Source organism: Microtus oregoni, unplaced genomic scaffold (genome assembly GCF_018167655.1).
Source record: "Microtus oregoni isolate MIOR12 unplaced genomic scaffold, Mior012 000006F_ref0000085, whole genome shotgun sequence".
Classification (NCBI taxonomy): Eukaryota; Metazoa; Chordata; class Mammalia; order Rodentia; family Cricetidae; genus Microtus; species Microtus oregoni.
Window position 1 is genome coordinate 3,784,518 of NW_024543065.1, and position 21,271 is coordinate 3,805,788.

Genomic DNA, 21,271 nt, shown 5'->3' on the forward strand with positions numbered 1-21,271 from the left:
TTTCTTAATTAATCCACGTTAATGAAAATAGTTTACATAGCTCAAGCCAGACAGTTGTTTACTAGAGTTGTTTATGGAGGATGGAGCCCATACCTGAAGCCATGAATTACCACAAAACATAGTGACCCAGTGCGGCTATATTTTAATTACTTGTTCAAAATGTCTTTCTTCCTCTAAAGCTTGGACTAATTACCATGCCACAGTCACACACGTTTGTGGATTGCCTGTCGTGTTTACCTATAGCCTAAAAGCTGAAACAGAGTCCTAGCTCTCATAGAGCAAAACAGGCAGCTTTTCAGACGATCAAAAACCAAGTCTAGAAAATAATCCTGAACGCTGGTGTACGTCAAAGATCACGGCTCGTCATCTTCACTGCAACAACGTGGAAAGAGCTGAGAGAATTTCCGGCATTGAAATCCACGTCAGTCAACTCGCTGGGGGGCGGGGCCTTGCGCCGTCCGCCGAGTGCGCACGCGCTATCGGGAGGCCGGCTGTGACCCTGAGAGCTTGCCGTCGCGTAGTGCGCACGTAGGACGTCGCGTCTGCGCAGACGCTTGGCGCAGAGGCCTGGCGGAAGCCAAGATGGCGCGGAAGAGGTCTGCAGGCCGCGCTTGGCGCTTTCTCCGCGTCTGAGCCGAGTTCTTTGGAAGGGACTGAGGCAGACGCCCTGCGTGCCGCGATGGCTCGGCATCGGAACGTCCGAGGATATAACTACGATGAAGGTGGGTGGCAGGGCCGCGCTGGGAAGTCGTCCTAGCTGTTCCAGCTGGGATCCTGGCCTGTACGTCCGCCAGGATGGGAGTGCGGACCCTAGAAGTCGTGTTTGTGGTGAGGAGAGGAGAAGGTGGGGGAAAGGGTAGGACATTAGAGTCCCAGGGAAGGAAGACAGCGTGATTGCTGCCTTCTGGATTGACCTGGAGAATGGCAGCTCACGGGCCTACGGATGTTTGGCGACGTTGGGATTCGATGCTCTTTGGGATACCTCTTTTCTCATTGTTTCATTTGGGGACCCAGATATCAGTTTCTAACTTCTGTCTCATAAGCCCTTCTTCAGACATGCCGCCGAGGCGTTACTTATTTTTAAACCCAGGCTGGCTTAGTGCTTACGTTCAACTTTTTTTTTTTTTTTAATTTTTGCCTGTGTTCGTGTGTTTTGACTGCAGAATTCTCGCTTGACCCGAATTTTCAGCGAATTTCAAAATTGGGGACTTAAGAAACAGAAAAGATTCACGTTTAAAAGGCTCAAGAAATTAAGTCGATTTGCTGATCTTCACGCATATATTCAGTTAATGTCCAATAATATTAATTATTTTAAAATGGAAATGAAAAGCAACACTAGAGGGGAAGTCCTAGAAAAGGACTCGTTGGGGTTTTTTTATTTTTAATTAAAAAAAAATCTGTTCTCAAGGAGACAAGTTCAGAGTGGTTTTAGGAAGACTATATGCCCTGCAACGAATGGATAATAATAGGTATCATCAAGCATCCTAGAAGCTGAAAATAAAGACACTGTGAGCTAATGCAAAAGGAGTGAGCTTTGTCAACTGGAGAGCGTGCAGTTGAAGGAGTCTGTTGTTAGTGACACCCCTGGGAGACTGTGAGCATCGTTGTGTTCAGATATGGTTGGACAGCTAACAGCCCGTGCTGCCTTTGGAGACTGGGACCCAGTCTGCCTGGAATGTCTTCCTTTGCTGACGTCCACTTGTAGCGGATGTATAAAATGCCTTGCGGCCATGGCCACTGAGGAATGACTTTAGACCAGGAGAGATTTTGTAGATACGAAGCGAAGGACACTCTTCTCTTTAGTACCTTATTTCCTCCTTCAGTGATAACTGAGTGCTGGGTACTGCTTAAGATGTTAAGGACTGTCTAAAAGGAGCAGCTGGTTAACATGAGAGGTTCCCCACAGTGTAATGCCCGGATTTCTGTGTGAAGTATTTGACAAGAGTTGTGTGTCCTCTGAGACTCAGTGCTGAATACCTTCTTGTCTTGACTACCCAAGGTCAGGTTATATTTCTTTGTAACAGTTGGTGACGTCATCCTGTCTTGGCTACCTGAAGTCAGGTTATACTTCTTTGTAACAATTGGTGACATCATAACCACGCCTGTCCAGCCCTGTCATGGGATGTTCCTCCCTCCCTGCTTACAAAAGTATAATTTGTTTTCAATGTCTAGTTGTTTTCTCCCCAGTTAGGCTTCCCTTTGGACTTTGAATAATTAAAAATTCATAAAAGTATTTTAACTTCCTTAGCCTGAGGTCTAAAACCTTTTGGTTCCTCTTTGTAACACCTGCTTCTTTTTTTCTGTGTCCTTTGGAGTATTTTTCATGACTGCCTCAACTAGTGTTTTTGCTTGTTTTGAGACATCTTCATGTAGCCTGTGCTGGACTTGAATCCACTGTCCAGCCAAGGAGATGAACTCCTAATCCTCCTGCCTCTGATTCTGTTTCCCAGGTGATAGATGACAGTCATGGACTTTCAGGTCTGGCTTATGTAGTACCTCCAGGTGGAACCGAGGACTTTGTGCATAATGGGCAAGCAACTCTTCTGCATGTGCAGCCCGACTCAGCTCGTTTAAAAGCCCTGCTTAATCCTATGTGTAGTCCAGTGGCTGGTGCGATGCCGTGCGTATAGGAAACCACACCAATATTTTGTTTAAGAAATAAATGAACCACTTTAGGAAGATGGCAGGAAGAATTTTCTCCCTATTTTAATATTATAGCTCTTTAGGCCACCTGAACTAGTAAAAGTGATTTGTTATATTAAAAGATATTTTTGGGGGTTGTGAATAACATTTTTAAATTTGGGATTAAAGTCTGGTTGGTTTTTTTTTTTTTTTTTTTGAACCTCACATATTTTTAGCCAATACTAGCAGCCATACAAATTTTAATTGCCATGATTTTTGGTCTTAGCCTTTAAGCATGCTGCTCCTGCAGCATGAGTGCCCTAGAAAGCTGGCTACTCTCTCCTGTGGAATTGGTTTGCATGTTCTGTTCCTGGAGAAGTTCACATGGATGTTCCCAGGTCACTTTATTTCTCACGTTGAGCACTTATCATACAGCTTTGTAATCACTCTCTTTTGGGCTGCTAGGCTTTTGGCATTGACAGAGCTGGAAATGTGCACACTTTGTCCTGAAAATGTCTCTTTAAGAGTCTCAGGTATAAATTTATGTTCCTTGCAGGGTTTTAAGTAATTTGACTCATTAACTTATGAACACATTAATTTAGTGTCCCACGTATGCCAGGTACTTGACGGAACTAAGTTTTTCCTAGAAGGAGCAATAATTTCTTATGCATTGAAGACAAGAAGTCAGAGGTGGCTGCCGGAGGTAAAGGGGCAGCTGGAGCCTTCCTAGAGAACATGCTCCGCCAAGGCCAACTCACTCCACATACATACTTCACTTGAAGACTCGGGGTCACGAAAGTTAGTCTTCCTGGTTCTCACGGAGAGTGACTTTGGTTGGATTGTACCCTACACTCCCTTTTTTGTAAAGATGTTTGCCTAGGGAGAGCAGCGGGTGGCTTACCTTAGGTTTTGTGATCAATTAGACAATTCATTTATAAATCTACTGGATTATTACTGAGTTCTGATCACGTGGCAGATGTGGGAGAATTAAATAAAGCCCAGTCAGTTTAAAAAACAGAAGGTACGTATGCTTTTAAAGATAGACTGTCAGTAATTTAGGTTAAGTGGATGTCTGCTTTGTGGGTACCATTCTTGGAATTTATGGAAAAGTGGACATTCAGGTTCCTTGGCAGTTGCTATTTTAATTTATTTTGTAGATAATTCAGGTACTTCCTCATTAATATAGAGGACTGATTGAACTTGTCAATGAATCTGTTTTGTGTTTTAGATTTTGAAGAAGATGATTTGTATGGCCAGTCTGTGGAGGATGATTATTGTATTTCACCATCAACAGGTAAGTTGTAAACCAAACAAACAAAAAGCCAAAAAACTATTTCTTTGATTTGACTGTTTAAAAGGATCAAGTAAGTATGATTGTCATCCTGGACTAGAGTCATAATACTATAATACATAAGTCCTAAAAAGATATGAAGCTGGTTAGTGGTGGTGCACACCTTTAATCCCAGCACTCGGGAGGCAGAAGTAGGCAGACCTCTGTGAGTTTGAGGCCAGCCTGGTGTCCAGAGCAAGTTCTGGACAGCCAGGACTACACAGAGCTCGAAACTACAAAACAAAACAAAACAAGATATGTGTATGTGTGTATTTATTTATATACTCACATTTTAAAATGTAAAGTTTTTGTAATGGTTTATTTGAAAACAGAAAATAGACTTTATATATATAGTTCAGGGTGGCCCTGAATTCTTGGTGGTCCTCCAGCTTTGGCCATACTTAGATGGCTTTGTAAGTATGCCCCACCAAGTTCACCTGTAAGAGTTTCTTACTCATGAATAATTTTTATGAGTTTTGTGTGTGTGTGTGTTCTGTGTTGGTGTAGGTGCATGCTTGTGTGCATGCGTGGGGAGTGTGGGAGAGCCTCAGGTATCTTATGTCACTCTTCATATTAGTTCTTTGACACAGTATCTCTCATAGGCTGGTAGCCAGCAAGTCTCAGGGATCCTGCTATCTCTGCCACCCAAAGCACTGGGGTTACAGACATGTACATGGCCACGCCTGGTTTTCATGGGTACTAGGGATTTGAACTCAGACCCTCATGCTTGTATAGTAAGAGTTTTTACCCACTTACCCATTTTAAACAAAAATGAAGAAGTTTAAGGAAAGCTTTGAAGACTTATTTTTCTAATAGTCTCTGTATTACACGGTTATATAAATCATTAAGATGTCACTTGGTCATAGTGAGATTCTGTGTTACCCCCTCGGTACAGTTCGCACGCCACTGTATGCAAGTTGGGCAAGGGCCTGGAGATTGAAAGAACACACAAGAGACCTGGGTCATTCGAAAGGAAATCAGCCGAATGCCATTTATTCAACCTTGGGGAAATCCTTATGTACCTAGCTGCTGCACAAGGATTTCTGCCCAGGCAGGTGGGAAATTACCACACGAAAGATGGGGTAAACAATGCCCTACGGCTAATCACCAGGTGGGGCAGAGGGAGCACAGGAACAAACAATGTTTTAGCTGGCTGACCAGAAACTGTCCTCAAGATGAACCCCAAGAACAAGGGTAGACCCGGGCCCTACAGTGAAATCCTAAGATCTCTGAAGGCAGATTTTTATGCCAAAAATCCCCGGGCGGTTCCCCAAGCAGCTAGCAGTGGGAAATGCTGGCGAGTCCCCAGTGGGGTGGGCGGGTGCCAGGCCCTGGAGTTTGGCAAGCCAGCGCGTGGGTAGGGACATGTGACAGACACATAGTATGAATCAGAACTGAACATTTATTACTTAGAGGAGAGAGAGGGAGAGGAGAAGAGAAAAAGAGAGGGAGACAGAGAGACAACGTGCACACACACCAAGAGAGGACAGTAAGAGATTCAAGATGGTGACTAGAGGTCTTGGGGGAGTGGGCGTGGCTTGTCCTTTAAAGGGACCAGAGACCAAAAGAATAACACAGATAGTAAATTTTGATCAGTAGTATTTGGAGTATTAGACTGGCATTTGGGAACCATTTATTTAGGGAAAGAATAGTAGTGCTTAGTTATGGATTTGAGAGGCTTATAGAGTCAAGGTCTGCTAGGTGTGGTGGCACATGTCTTTAATCCCAGCACTTGAGTAAGAGGCAGGCTGATCTCTGAGTTTGAAGCCAGCCTGGTGTATATGGCGAGTTCTAGACCAGTCAGGACTACAGAGACTGTGTCTCAAAGGCAAGTTGAGATCTACAAGGTTTGTTGAATATGGTTTCCATGAAAGTGGACTCTTCATACAGCAGTGATTGCTCACAATTGGTGCAAATTAATAGTTACTCTCTAGGTAGTACCTAGTGTTCTAACAGCACAAAAGTTACTCTTTCAGAAGTTGTTTTCCGGAGATTTACATGTATGGGCCTGGCTTACTTGATGCCTTGATCAGAGACTTCTGTGTGTCTCTCATGGCTTCATGCGAATCCTGCATTGTTCAGATTCTGGACACCCAGGCTGTGAGTTGTTTTTGTGTACATTAGGAAGTCTACTGAACAGTATGTAGTTAAATAGTTTTGCTTCTTTGATAAACTCACTTTTAACAAAAGCATGAGAATATGATTTTTTTTATTTTCTAGCACATTTACCGGGTGTGAAATGTAGCTTAGTAGGCATGCATGTAGCTTAGTAGGCATGTGTGAGATTCAACACCACCTTGTAGAAAGACAGCAATAACCAGAACACTCCACCACAAACAGTCAAGAAAGGAAAGTGTGTGGTGTAGCAGTAGCATTAGACCAGAACACACTCTAGCCTCTGCTGCCTCGGATCCCAACACACACCTCAGGCTAACCTGCAGTCTGGAATTTGTAAATGGATGTTTCCTCTCCTGACTGCCCAGTCCCAAATAACCGACTCAGAAGCTTACTATTGCTTATAAATGCTTTGCCAGTAGCTCAGGCTTGTTACTGGCTAACTCTTATACTTAAATTAACCCATATTTCTATTTATGCTTTGCCATGTGACTCATGACTTGTTACTCATTTTCTTCACCTGCTGCTTGCTGGGCAGCAGCTGACCTCTCCTGACTCCACCTCTTTTTCCTCATCATTACCAGTTTGGCTTTCCCACCTAACTTCCTGCCTAGCTACGCTCTGTCAGCTTTTCGTTAACCAATGAGAGTAATACATATTCATAGTGTAGAAAAGCATTGTCCCATATCAGGGATTCCCTGTTTCAGAGTCTCAGAAGTTAGGATAGCAGGCCTGAGCACCATGTGCTGGGCCTAGGTTATTTTTTAATGTGTGTTTTCAGGTAATTTCCAATAAGAAATGAGTAGTTTTAGAATAGTTTCTGATATTTAAAGCAGCAGCCTGTGGCAGAGCTGTGGGCTTTTGGCTGCTCTGTGAAGCAGAACCGCCTCTTCATTACTGCTGTCATGGTTGCTATCTGCCCCAATTTGCTCCTTTGTGGTTGTAATAAAACACCAGGACATAAAGCCACTCGAGGAGGAAAGGGTTTATGCAAATAAATGCCCCCACAAACATGCTTGCAGGCTGTCCTGGGTGGTAATTCCTCAGGTGAGAAGATCAGGCACCTCAGTATCTGAATACCCTAGACAGTATGTCTCATTTAGGGAATTAATGAACAAATGATGTATTGAGTAGCTCAGGGAATAAAACTCTAACCTTCTTTTGTTCATTCAAGAGGTGAGCATACATACTGTACTCATGGTCTAATAAAGCCTTTAATTGATAGATAGAGTATGTGATGGAGAGAAGGGAGAGAAAGATAAGTGGGTGGTTCATGCACTCTGGAGAGAGGTGGAACTGGAGATGCCATGGCGGCGAGGAACAGGCCTGTATGAGTAGCCATGCTTGATGTCCTGGGGCTGTGGTGTCACTGTGTGCTGCCCCTGAAGGCCATGTCTGGGTCTGAAGCCCTCCTATAGCTGGTGTCTGTGTTGATGTCTATGGCCTGTGTTACCATCAAAGGCCAAGTGGATGACCTTTGTCTAGTCTGCTGCCTGAAGCTACATCTGAGTGTGCTGCTTAGCTGGACATGCCCCTCACTGCTGGCAGGACTGCTGGCCCCACCCCTTGCTGGCTGCCCAGGATAGCAGGCCTGCACCTCTCACCCTGGTGGTGTGGGTGTGGGAGAGCTCTGAGGGCATGAGTGTAAGAGAGCTGGCCCTGCCTCTTGTTGGCCATGGAGTGCCAGCACAGGATAGCTGACCTTGCCCCGTGCTGGCTGGAGCACTTTGGTGAATAGGCCCTGCCCCTTGCCAGGACGGTGCTGGAGAGTCGGCCCCGATGGCACCAGTGCAGGAGATTCAGTCCTGCCTTTGCCAGCTTCCACAGGCAGGAAAGTCAGCTGTATCCCTTCCCTGGTAAAAGTGGGAGAGCTGGCCCTAGCGGTACAGGCACAGCAGAGCAGGTAGGATGACCAATTCAGCTACCATCCAGACCCAGATCCGGGGCTTTGAGTTGGCCTACTCCAACATCTACCCCATCTGTGAGCTGCTGGAGTCTGTGAAGGGCCCAGTCCTGTGTAATCAAAACTGCAGGATCTCCGTGACACAGCGCAACAAGAGGATATTGGAGAGGAGTCCCAGTGAGGATCTGGTATTGGTAGTGTAGCAGAAACCCGAGGCCTGGAACCAGACCTCATTGCAACGAACATTTTTGGTCAAAGGATATACTTTGTGTGGCACACTGCAGTTTCCACAGCGAGATTGTTTTCTTTTCTGGGGGAGGTTTGAAGGGTGGCAGGCGGACATGGAGATGAGTGCGATTGGGTTATGTGATATGAAATTCACAAAGAGTCAATTAAAGAAAATAATTCTAAAAAATATATATTTTTAAATTTAGTACTTATGCTTTTGGCAGCCTTTTGGAATCTGGCAAAATTAGTGTTTCTTGGATAGCAAAATTTAATATTGACTTCACTATGCAAATACATTTTGAGTGTTTTTTTAAGCAAATAAGTTTGATGTGTGCTTTAAAATATCAGTACCAAGAGAAAATAAAGGAGCATAATAGTGGGCAAGGATGAAATGAACAGAATGGTCTTGGAGACTGGGGGAAGGAAGGAAGAACAACAAGAGATTAGTGAGGTGCTAGTCTAAGGGCTTTGACTACAACTTGGGTAGAATTTATATTGTCTTGAAATATTTATAATTTCATCACTTGTCAAAGTGATTGTAAGTGGTGATCAGATTTGTGTGTGTAATCATGCACGTGTGTGTGTGTGTATAGTGAATGCATGCGTGTGAATGTAGATGCCTTCCTTCTGTACATTAGCGTACAGAGACCAGAGCAGTACATACTGATGTTTTCCTCTGTTTCTTTCTGCTTTAGTGCCTTCAATGGGATTTCTCAGCTTCAGTATTGAGAATCAAACCCAGGGCCTTATGCACACTAGGGAAGTGTTGTAGGGAGCTGCGGGTTGCATTCCGTCACCCAGCTCCCGCCACTGGCTAGCTTTACCTCTGAAATAACAACACACAAATTGTATTCTTTTAAACACTGCTTGGCCCATTAACTCTAACCCTTACAGGCTAATTCTCATATCCCGATCAACCCATATCTAATAATCTGTGTAGCATCAGTCTTACCGGGAAAGATTCTAGCCTACGTCCATTCTGGGTCTGCGTCTGCCCCCCGAGAGCTGAGCTATGGCGTCTCTTCAGAGAGCAGAGCTGTCGAGACTGAACTCACTTCCTCTTCCTCCCAGCATTCTGTTCTGCCTACTCTGCCCACCTATGTTCTAACCAATAAAATGGGCCAAGGCAGTTTCTTTATTAGCCAATGACCTTCCTCCATCAGGGAAGCTTTTACTAATGAACTATAGTCTCATCTCCTTTATCTTTTTTTTTTTTTTTTCTCGAGACAGGGTTTCTCTGTGGTTTTGGAGCCTGTCCTGGAACTAGCTCTTGTAGACCAGGCTCCTTTATCTTAATTTTTGTTAAAAAATGAGAAAAAGTTAGGAACTGGCTATATTACAGCATTCTTCATTTTGTATTCTAGCTGCTCAGTTTATTTACTCACGACGTGACAACCCTGTAGAAGAATATGGTTATGAAGATCTGAAAGAGTCTTCTAATTCTCTTTTGAATCAACAATTAAGTGAACTTGACCAAGGTATGGCTTTTTAAATTAGCATATCTTCATTAGCTGAAAATGATTAATCACCAAGTAAGAATTTATAAAGTTTATTGAGATTATTCATAGTAATGAATATGAACAGTAATGATATAAGCATATCTTATTCTTTGAAGGAAACTTTGCATCTTATTTAATGTATCTATTGAGAAGTCTGTTGAAGTGTATGATTGAGAATTTGATTCCATTAAGCCTATCAGCTGCTGAATAACTGGGATTTTTGACTGAGTTTTCTCATTCTTTCATGTTTTACAAGGAAGAGAAATTCAGTGATTTGTTGAAACAATTTTTAAAGGACTGTGGTCCATGAGGTTTTAGAGAGCTGATGACTAAAGGACAGGAGTTGCTCTATTTACAAGAAGGGTAGCTTCCAAGAAGTTTAAGGAAGAAACCTCTGAAAAACAGAGTAACCCAGAGTAACAACCGCAGCTGTTATGTCTGTGAGTGAAGTCAAGATGGAACCTGTAAGGAGTAGCAGCACTGATTGTTTGCTTACTTTTAACTCTTAAACATTTGAAAAGAATAGCTATGTTTCGGCCTCCTTTTACTAATACGTTTCATATGTGACATTGCTTCAGGAATTTGTTAAACCATAGATTGATAGAGTAAGCGGCCAGGTACGTGAGTAAGACTGTCTGGAGAATGAGTGAGGCTGAGCTCTGCTCCCCCCTTTGCAGTTGTACTTTTCCTATACATGTTGTTCATGTAAAGTTTATAATTGACTTGGAAACAGAAAGAAATGGGAGAATGTAAGCTGATCTTTGAATATGTTAATAAAACAATCACTGGGGCCAGAAAGGCAGCTCAGTGATTAAGAGCACTTGCTGCTCTTCTAGGAGACCTGGATTCAGTTCCCTGCACCCACATGTTGGTCCACAGAGCATCCATTACTCCAGTTCCATGGGATCAGATACTCGCTTCTGACCTCTGGGGCAGTAGACTTGGGCATGATGCACATACATACATGAAGGCAAAACACTCAGATAGAGGAAATAAATATTTTCTTAAATGGCAGGAGCTAACAATCAGCGTAAATAGAAGGAAGGCATAACTACATAAATCAGAAAGTAGGAGAAATTAAATTTTGTCAACTCTGTAGATTGAGTTGGACATCTGGTGTTAGTGACTTGGACAGAGGTAGTGCTGTCTGTACTCAGGAGTGTTAGCATAGTCATGAGGGATAAGAAGGCAGGAGTAGAATAGAGGTCCTTTTTCTGCCACCTGTGCTTCTGTGGTCAGTGATTAAGTCCAAGTTATTTGAGAAAGGAGGCTAACTTTCCATCCTGACATGTAACTACTTACATAGCAGGGATAATTGTGACCCATGTTAACTACCTGCTTAGCAGGCTCTCTATTAACACACTGAATCTGCCTGGCCTTATTGGTAAGTTTTATTTCATAGGAACACGAATAGGCTATGGATTGATTAGGCCAGCCTGACTGTAGTCTCCACTTTTCACCTCCTTACTACTTTTCCTCTTTATGAATGTGTAGGGATAGATATACTATGATTAATGATTAGACGTTCTGATGCCTGTTCTGTTAAATATTGCCATCCAGTTTCAGTGATTCATGTATTAGTTCAGTACATGATTCTTTCCTAGTAACAGGGAAAGCCTGTGTAATTCTTACACAGAGCCAAAGCAGAATTGTCTTGGTATTTAAGGAATTTGTTTTTGTAATTAGAAAGTGCAGAATAGCTTTTACTAAGGGAAGTATTAAGTATTGATAGTAGATGCCTTATCATGTTCAACACAGAAACTTTTGAGGTGAATTACATTCTGTGACATGTCTGGCATACAGCATTTCTGTGAGGATTGGATATTATCAGTGTGAGGCAAAACACTCAGATATAGGGAATAAATATTTTCTTAAATGCCAGGAGCTAACAAAATCAGGGTAATTGTGCATATACACAAATGAGTATCTGTTTTGATTCTTTAGCCTCTAGGCACCTGGTCCCATTTTAGCTCTTAAGGATGTAAGACTGATTATGTTATACTAAATTTTTATCATAGCTTAATTATAAGAAAAATGAAAATCTTTAAGCAGTGCAATCCTAGGTTTAATTATGGTTTTAACCATGAATGTTCCTTTCTGTCTTTATTTCTTAGATTTGATTATTTTGGTCTTAAATTATTTTGATAATTTTAAAGGATGATATTTGTCGGTAATGGAGAGAGCTCAGTTAGTTTGGCAAAAAAAATAGCGGTTTGTGACATGTAAGAAATATAGCTAGTGATTGCCTGGGATTACCAACAAGTTTATAATAGTCTCACACAATCCCCTTTCCTGTCTAGTCATGCTGGAAGTGATTGGGAGAAATTTCACCATGACTGTCTCAAAATGTTAGTGTGTCATTTGTATTTTTTTTAAATATTTGTTATTTTTGATTATGTTTATATGTGTATGTCTGTGTGTTGACATGTGCACATGAGTGAAGATGTCTAGAGACCTCAAAAGAGGGTTTTAGATCATCTGGAGTTGGAGTTACAGGCTGATCTGATTGACCCAATGTTGGTGTTTGGGAACCAAATTTGGGTCCCTCTGTAAGAATAGTACCTATCTGCTTTACCCTCTGAGCCATCTGTCCAGCTCCATCCATTTGTATTTTTTAAGCAATTGGGAACATGTAACCTTATCCTGCACTGAGAATATATATTGTTGTATGCAATTTATATGTATTTTTTCAAGTATTATTTATAAGCATTCATTACATTGATTTCTTCATTTATGAGATATGAGAAGACAGTGCATAGTAGATAAAATATAACCATTGTAAGTAATTTCTACTGAAGAAAAGGAGAGTTTGACTTGCTAGTATAATTTAAAAGTCTCTGTTCACATGTGAAGATCTTTCACGATGAGAGCTCTTTGAAGATGCTGTATAGTACAGCTCTTTCTCTGTTGTGTGTTCTAGCTCGTCTGTACTCATGCCTTGATCACATGCGAGAGGTACTGGGAGATGCTGCGCCTGATGACATACTGATTGAAGCAATTCTGAAAAACAAGTTTGATGTCCAGAAGGCTTTGTCAGTGGTTCTGGAACAAGACAATGTGCAGAATATGAAGGAGAAGAGCGAAAGAGCAGTGTCTGCAGGAAAGGCATCGAAAGGTATGCTTTCACTCCCCCTAGCTCTTCTGGGTGCTGAGCAAAAAGTGAATTTGCTGAGTTGTTAGTTGGCTACATCAGTAATCTCAGTTATTATCAGTTGGCTTTCTAGTTTGCACTTTTGTAAAGGCAGTTCTATTTTATGTATGTGAGTGTTTTGCCTACATTTCTATCTGTGCCCCACATGTGTGCAGTGTCTTAGGAGGTCAAAAGAAGGTGTCGGATCCCCTGAACTGGAGTTAAGGATGGTTGTGAGCCACTGCGTGGGTGCTGGGAACCAAACCATGGTCCTCGGTAAGAGAAGATTGACAATGCTCTTGACTATTGAGCCAGCGCTAGCATCAGTTTGGGGATTTTTAATTTGAGTTTTGTGTTTGCTTCCATAACCAACAGCACAAAGGAAATAAAATCAGATAAAAGAAGACATTTTCCTTCTTGTTAGTTTCTTATTGAACTTTATAAAATCCTAATGAAATGAGACAGAATTGAATATCTAGCCATTGATAAAAATTCCTCTGTACTTAGGTCATAGATATTTATAACTATAATTTCATGTTATTTGAGTATCATTAAATAATATAAAGTATTAAAATTGTACTCTTCATATTTCATTTTAGCTAATGCATAAAAAAACAAGAATAGGTTTTTAATTTTAGATTTGTGGGTTTGGGGTTTAGAATTTTGTGGACATGAGAACTGAGGTACAGTTGTATTAATTGGCATGATTCTGTTACTGGGAGTGTGGTCATTTGTTAACTGGATTGATATGTCCTTTAATCTTTGGGTTAGGCCTCTGCAAAATTGCATGCAGCCTACCCCTGTGAAATCAGTATGTTTCTGCATGTGGGGATTGGGACTCAGGTGTACTTTTTTTTTTTTAGGTTTTTCAAGACAGGGTTTCTCTAGCTTTTGGAGTCTGTCCTGGAACTAGTTCTGGTAGACCAGGATGGCCTTGAACTCAAAGAGATCCGCCTGCCACCACTACCCGGCTCAGGCGTACTTTTAAGTGATTGTAATGATAATGTCTTCTCTATTAATAAAGTGTTCCTAGAACACAGGAAATCACAGATGGTGTATGCTTGTTGTTTTTAATGTATTAAAGTACAGAGAAAAATGAACCCAGTTTTTTACTTTTTAAAAGAAGTTTTAAAAGTTTTAAAATTTAAAGATTTAAGAGTTTAAAAAGTTTTAAAATGGTAATCATGGCAATTTCAGTGTGATAGAGCTTCACATTCATGAAATCTATGATTCCATGATAAATCCATGGAAATTAGAATGTTTACTCACATATTAAAATAGTGTGAAGGTCATCTTAGGTTGTTAGAGGTAATATTCCTCTTTTGTTTTCCTCATTGTCCCTGTTGCTAAATAATGAACATGTATCGCTTTAGTTGTAATCAAAGGAAGCACTTAGTAATTAAATGCCTTATTTCATGTCTCCTTTTGGTTGCTGTGACTGTCTTCTGCAAATGTCAACTCGCTCATCTGAACATTAATGGCTCTTGTAAGGTAAGGAGTCTTATTTTCTTCTAATGAAGTTTCAGTTGAAAATGTTCAAAATTCTTGCCCTCAATCAGAAAATCATTTGGATAGCAACAGCAAATCTTTTGATTGTTCTAGTGCAATAGCAAAATATGGATCACATAATTCTTCACTTGTGCCAAGTCACTATTTACTTCATAGAAAAAAGAAACTTGACAGACCCCAAAGTGAAAAGGAACTAGAATCATGTAAGTTAACAAAGGAGCTGTCCCTGACACCCCTGACTGATGACGTGCCAAGAGATCCTTGTGCACGTCAGCCGTCAGTCAGTCTGTCCCCCACAGTCAGTCTGCAGAGTGGGCCTTGTAAGACTGCAGATGCTCCTGCATCTGAGTGTGCTCCCGAGGAGGATTTCACTCTGAAAGAAATACCAGACTTAAAGTCCTTGATGAGAGGGAACATGGCAGCCAGTGCTTCTCGGGGTGTTCAAAGCAGTGTGCTACCTGATTTTCAAAGCATGCCAGTGCAGACCATCTTGGGAAGTTTAAATAACCCGTTGCACTTACCTGTCCCATTGGAAAATAATTTTAATCCCAGTATAAACACTGAAGCTGGACAAAGTGCCAAGAATAATATTGTAAAGAATAATAGTTTACCATTTTTCCAGTGTGAAAGTCTATCCCTAGCTGAGCTGGTTGAGGAACACAGAGAAAACAGTCCCAGCCAGTGCTTTACTTTATCCGACCTGTGTAACCAGTCATCTGCTGGCTTGGGGTCCCTTCCCCTGTCACAACTGGCAAACCGCTCTCCGTCTTCTAATGAAGTATCAGAGTTAACAGGATCTCTGTCATCGTTGGCATTTTCCAAAACTTCTCCCACAAGAGACCTGGAGAATTTGTCCCTTTCAGATTTGATTGCAAAAACGATTGAATTAGACAAGTCTCCGATTAAGAGAGATTCCTTTGAGCTCAGTTTATCTGAATTGAGAAATCCTGGAATTGATTCAAATATTGATCTTAGTGTTCTGATAAAAACTCCAGAGTTTGTTTCAAAGCCTGTAGCTGACCCATCAGTTGCTCCAACAGCAGACACTAAAGTTCTAACTTCAAAGTTAGGGAAAAATTCCAGTTCTACTAAGGATAGTAAGAAAACTAAAAGAGGCTCCCTTGCTAAGAAAGCACCGTTGTCTCTGGCGTGGACCAAGGCTCTTGCTGCTAGGCCTTCAGCTTTTGCTTCAACGCTGTGTCTTCGTTACCCACTGAAGAGCTGCAGGAGGCGCACTCTTGACCTCTACAAGACTTTCCTTTATAGCAGACAAGTTCAAGATGTGTCGGACAAAGAAATGAGTCCTCTTATAGCAATAACGCCATTTGACTTCAAATCAGCATCCCCGGATGACATTGTAAAAGCCAATCAAAAGAAAGCATTTACTAGAGAATAGTAATGAGAGGAAAACTCAGTTACTGTTGCAAGCTTTTTAATCTTAATGTAAAGTCTCTGTAGCATCATTTTCAATTATGGGATCAAATTGTGATTTTTATTAAAATTGTCTTAAGTACATTTTAACAACTTAAGTTGGTAAGGATTTTTGCACTGAGTTTTTTTTTTTTTTTAACAATGTCTTTTTGGAGTAATGACTGGTTTCATTTGAATGCTAGCTCATAGAGTATGTTTACAATGTACGTATGGAAACATTGTGAATTGAACATCAGATGTTTCATTTGACAAACAACTTAAGTTTTATGAGGAGATATTTTTTTCTATGAACTATTTTGTTCTCTTTTTTTTGTAAATGAATGTGCAACTACTTGGGCTTATAGTATGAAATTTGTTCTTAGGATGCATAGCATAGTTGAGATATACTTATATTTTCAAGTATTATTGGCATCATTCCTAGTTTTATTATTTTTTCTTAGGTGACTACTAAAACTTTCCTATTAGAAACTTTTGAAATTCTTGATTTTTGAAAGTACTATGAATTATGGTTGAGGTGCATTTTTAATGATAAGATGAAAATCTTTTAAGGGACCATGTATATATTGCAGCTGAACTAATGCATAAATTATTTTTATACATTATTTTATAGATTTTGAAGGCATCTTCTTTAAAATAAACATATAGAAAGTGTTTGGAAGTATGTTTGCATGTTATTTTAATAGGTTTTTGCCAGATTTCTTCAATAGTTTCTTTACAGTAAATAATGAGATATAGACCCTTCCTTTTTGCTCCTGATGACTGTATGCCTGGCAGTGACCCATCAGAGGTGACAGATCCCATGAGAGTGCTTATAGTCAGTAGGAGAAGGCTATGTCTTCAATAGCGCTGGTCCTAGAATTTGGGAATCACCCGGAGAAGATTTTTCTAAATACAGCCACTGTTACTGCTTTTCAGATGTCTGAGTTGGTTTCTGAGGATCCCTTGGGAATGTGGTTCTAGAAGGTCTCCAGGTGGTACTTATGTCTGCTTTTCCTGGAGAGTTGTATAGTAAAATTTTAGTGCCAAATATATCTGACCAACTTAATTTCTAATAATCAGGAATATCAAGGAAAATTACTTATCAGGGATAATGACCTTTTGCCTAGAATAATAAAAAGTAGTGTTTATATTTCTTGCATAAAGCTATTTCTTAGTGAACATTGAGTAGCTGCCATCTAAGTAGAAATATTTTTTTTTTTTTGGAAGCTACTTCACTATTCCTTGAATTTTTTTTTTGTGCGTGTGTGTGTTGTATTCAATTTTTTCCAGTAGTTTTAGCTGTACATGATACTGCCATATCCAGTATTCTTCTGAGCCACAGCATGAGTCCCACATAGTATTTGTAACTGAGTATATCATTGTTTATAATGTCCAGGACATTATAAAAACCAGAACATACATTTTAGGATTAGCATTAACATTGGGTTCACTAGTCTTTCACCATCAGTTCAGTAGCTGACTTCTGTATGTGACTAACCAATTAGAGTTATGTATAGGCAGTGTCCTGTGTAGAGTGGAATTGTATTCTGAGAGTTTGTGACACATCATTACTCCGGATACAGTAAGCCTTATGCAAGTGGTTCTCTTTGCTCGTAAAGCCACAATTGTCACTTAATCCACACTGAAGAGTGTGATAGTATTATTTTACTTTTTAATAGTAATTTTCAAGAAGAAAAACAATACTTTGAGAATTGTACTGTTTTAAGTGGACCGTGTGTCTCTTTGTCGGCTGATTAGGATTGAAACTACCACTTGTCTTGGCTACTGGACTGTCGGACATGTGCTTGACAAGGCCTTGCCCTTTTGGCTGTGGGAATGTCACAGTTTCTGAGACTCAGAGGGTGAAGCCAAGAAACCTCTTTGCTGCTTCCACTTGTGGCCATGGTCCTTGGCATAGAGGTGTGCTCATTGATAAACAAACTGTTGTTAGGGTGTTTGCACCAAATGTGTACTGGCTGCTGCTCGTTGACCAACTGCTGTCTTCGTAGCTCAGGGATGTTGAGTATGTAAGGCTTACTTTATTTTCTATTTCAGATATTCATGGTGAGAAACAAAGCCATTTCTGTTTGTGTTATGATCAGATGTCTCTATTTACATAGGAATACAATAAAATTAGTCCTAAATTATGTGAAAAATGTTCAAAATTTTTGCTTTTTGCTCTTTTTGTTCTATTGTGTGCATGGGTGTTTTGTCCTGACATTGTAAAGGACAGAATTCTTAAAATTGACTGTCCAGAACCAGGAATTCATTCAGTACAGAACACTTAGCTTTTCCTTTTTTCCCATTTACGTTCTCACCTGTTTATCTCCTTGGCTTTCAACCTTTCTTTCTTGCGGTATCTGGGCCATCTTGCATCTAGTTGTGACCCCAATGATAATGTCAGAAAGGTGCTTTGGATATAAAAGGAAGCACTAAAGATGATACAGTGCAGAGAAAAAGAACAAGTTTGTAAATGGCTGCTATTTTTTAGATTGGCCTTGAACCTATATTTGGATTATTAAATTTTGGAAAAATGATGTATCATCAATTTTCTCTTATGTCCACATATATATACACACACACAATATATATATATTTGTTGATAAAATTTATTTATAGTAAATATATAAATATTTGTTTATAAAATGAGTTCTGTAGTAGCTTAGAAATTGTTTTCTGTTATTTTAATAATGGAATGTGTGTAAACAAAGATAATGTTGGCTAGAAAGGGAAGAATTAATAGGAATTTCTCTTACGTTTGTACCTATAATTATATAAAACTTGGTAATTGTGTAAGTGATTTTCAGGCTGTTGGAAACATGTCACATTCTGAGTGTATATGTACATTTTTATAAAAGCTATGTTGAAAGAAATTACAACATAGGTTTTCTTACCCATGAGAAGTTTCTATAGAAATTTGATACTTCAGAATGGTATTTTGTAATTAATGTGGAAAGTACTACTGTTTCATGTCTCTATAAATGAACTAAAAACAGTCCGTCTTGGTGTGAAGAATTTCTTCTAATATTTTCATCATTTGTAGTTCTTCTTTTCTGTAGGATGTGTGTGCGTGCATGCAGGTATATCTGTGTTATTTGATATTTTATGAGTCATATAGAAACATAATTAACCATACAGGTTAGGAGTTAGGGTGACTATTGATTTCAGAGATTATGGTGGAAGGAGTAAGAATTGAGTCCATATTTCCTGCCTTGTCATGCTTGGGTTATATTGTGCTATTTAAAGCAGAACATTTTAGATGCAGGCGACATGCCAAGGTAACAGTGTGAGGATTCTTCCTTCAAAGAGGTGGGTAGATGTAGACATGTATTTATAGCAAGTTGTAGCACATGCAATCCTGAAACTGATGTCTGTCTTTTCCCCATCTGAACTGCTGCTTCCTTGCTTTTTCCCTGGCTTATCAGTCTCTGTCTGTCAGATCAGAAACCTAGCGTCATCTTTGATTCCTCTCTCCCTGACCTGCTACTTATAACTGATTGCCACACTTATGTCTAATGTATGAGGAAGCATTTATGTATGCATATATGCATGCAGAGAGTGTCAGTTCTTCTTATTTGGGGTAATCATTTCACTGAGTGATGGCAAATACTGAATTAGGATTTACTGACATTCTTTCTATATGACATATATGATCGCTGTGTCCTGTAATTGATAAGCCACTGGTTGCATGTCCATCAACCGCTCAGCATATAACTTTGTTTTACACGTGCCTCTATTAAAGATACATTATTTAATATATATTACTGTATCTCATTAATACATTGACATCGAGCCCACAGAGATTCATAAAGTACTACTTCATCTAATATTCACTTTGTATTCATAAAGTATCTCATAGTTTTCTTATGCCTAGGGGTTTTAGGTATATCAGTATTCTTCCAAGAAGGCAAAAATAGAAAAGCATGAGAGTAAATGAACCCTGCAAAGCACATGTTTACAGTACTAGAGCTGAAACAAGAGAATAGTGTTGCTGTGTTTGCCCTCACCTAGGAACTTAGCTGTTGATGGCTCTAATTGTTCAGTGTTCCATGCAGGTCTGAAAGTGATGTCTGCAGTGCCCTGAGTAGTGATTTCTGGTTGCAGATATATGGTAGTGAAAATTTGAATACCCAGATTTGGGGTCCATGAATCAAGGGGATCTGATTCACTATTCCCCATCTTTAGTGATTTCTTTCAAGACTTCTAGCTTTTGAAGAACTACAGCAACATCTAAGTAGTCTCTTGATTCAGTGCATTTTCTCTTAAAGTATTTCATACACTAGACCCAGAGTAAATTTTCTGAAGTGTTCATGTATTCTTTTTTTCTGCCTATTTTTTCTGCTTTTCTTTCTTAAGCCCTTCTTCTGATATGTGTAGTGTTACACTGTGCAGTCTCACGGGCACACCTCCTTGAACCTCTTCTTCCTTCCCCTCCCCTCTTGTACCTGACTATGTTCTCTTCGGACTAGAGTTCATATAGAGTTTTATAATATCCTGAGTCATGGTGTCTTCGTATGCATCTGTACCTCACTGTATTCTCTTATTTCCACCCCATAGGAAATTGTTATCACACCTGCAGATACGTATTTTTTCTATTGCCTTTCCATATTTTTAAGTTATTTGTATTCTTTTTAAAGCTGTTATTTCTTAATTTTCGTCTACTTTTTTTCTGCTTTAACTTTAGTAAGTTTTAGGGATATGTGTGTATGTATAAATGTATCTATAAACACAGTTATATATATATACATATATATATGTATATATGCTGCATAGATTAGACCTTATAATTATTGTTACTTCTGATTCCTATTTTGCCATGTGTTAAATTTTGGCTTTGTTTAGACAGTTTTATTCTGTTGTCCATGTTGGCCTAGATTCACTGTGTAGCCCGTGCTGGCTCTAGCTCATAACCATTTCTGCCTCAGCCTCCCAGGTGCTGGGATAACAAGGTGTGTACCTTTACTTTCTGCTCTTAGGGCATATTTTAGAAGATAAAATTTTTTCAGTTTTTAAATCAAATTTTTCTTTTTTTCTTAAGACCTTTTGTTTGAAAGTTCTGATTCGTTATATTAATTAATATAGAGTCAGTATTTTAATACCTTTAACAGATTCTTTTATTTTTAACTTTTGTGTCTTTGATTCAGTGACATTGAGGGCTAACACAGTAAATTTGGTTTCCCTACCAGCATCTTTCCTCTTTATAGAAAGGTAGGTTTCTTATTAGACCTGTTGTGACATATACTAAATTGTTCTCTATCTTGGGGCTCTACTAATACATTTTTAGGTCCTGTAGCTTTGAATTTCTCTTCAGTATTTTGTAGACTGACTTTCTTTCTCTTCTCCCCTCCATTTCCCTCTTCTCCTCTCCCCTCCCTCCCTCCCTCCCTTCCCTTCCCTTCTTTTTGTTGTTCCCCTTCCCTTCTTTTTGTTGTTCCTCCTTCCCTCCTTTCCTTGTTTTTACAAGGTTTCTCTATTTAACTGCTCTGGCTGTTCAGGAACTCACTCTATAGACCAGGATGGCTTCA

General features: G+C 39.9%; 1 protein-coding gene across 2 annotated transcripts in view; it reads left to right on the top strand.

Annotated features, from left to right (window-relative positions):
- Window positions 1–534: 534 nt before the first annotated feature.
- Hbs1l (HBS1 like translational GTPase) overlaps window positions 535–21,271 on the top strand; it is a 71,027-nt gene continuing 50,290 nt past the window's right edge. The window contains exons 1-5 of one of the 2 annotated variants that reach the window (XM_041653460.1): window positions 535–722; window positions 3,851–3,916; window positions 9,563–9,676; window positions 12,618–12,812; window positions 14,324–18,744. In XM_041653460.1, the coding sequence (XP_041509394.1) occupies window positions 680–722; window positions 3,851–3,916; window positions 9,563–9,676; window positions 12,618–12,812; window positions 14,324–15,732 (1,827 nt within the window). In that variant the 5' untranslated portion in view covers window positions 535–679 and the 3' untranslated portion in view covers window positions 15,733–18,744. Of the gene's footprint in view, window positions 723–3,850; window positions 3,917–9,562; window positions 9,677–12,617; window positions 12,813–14,323; window positions 18,745–21,271 lie in introns of those variants that run through there. The other variant, XM_041653459.1, reaches the window with a different exon arrangement.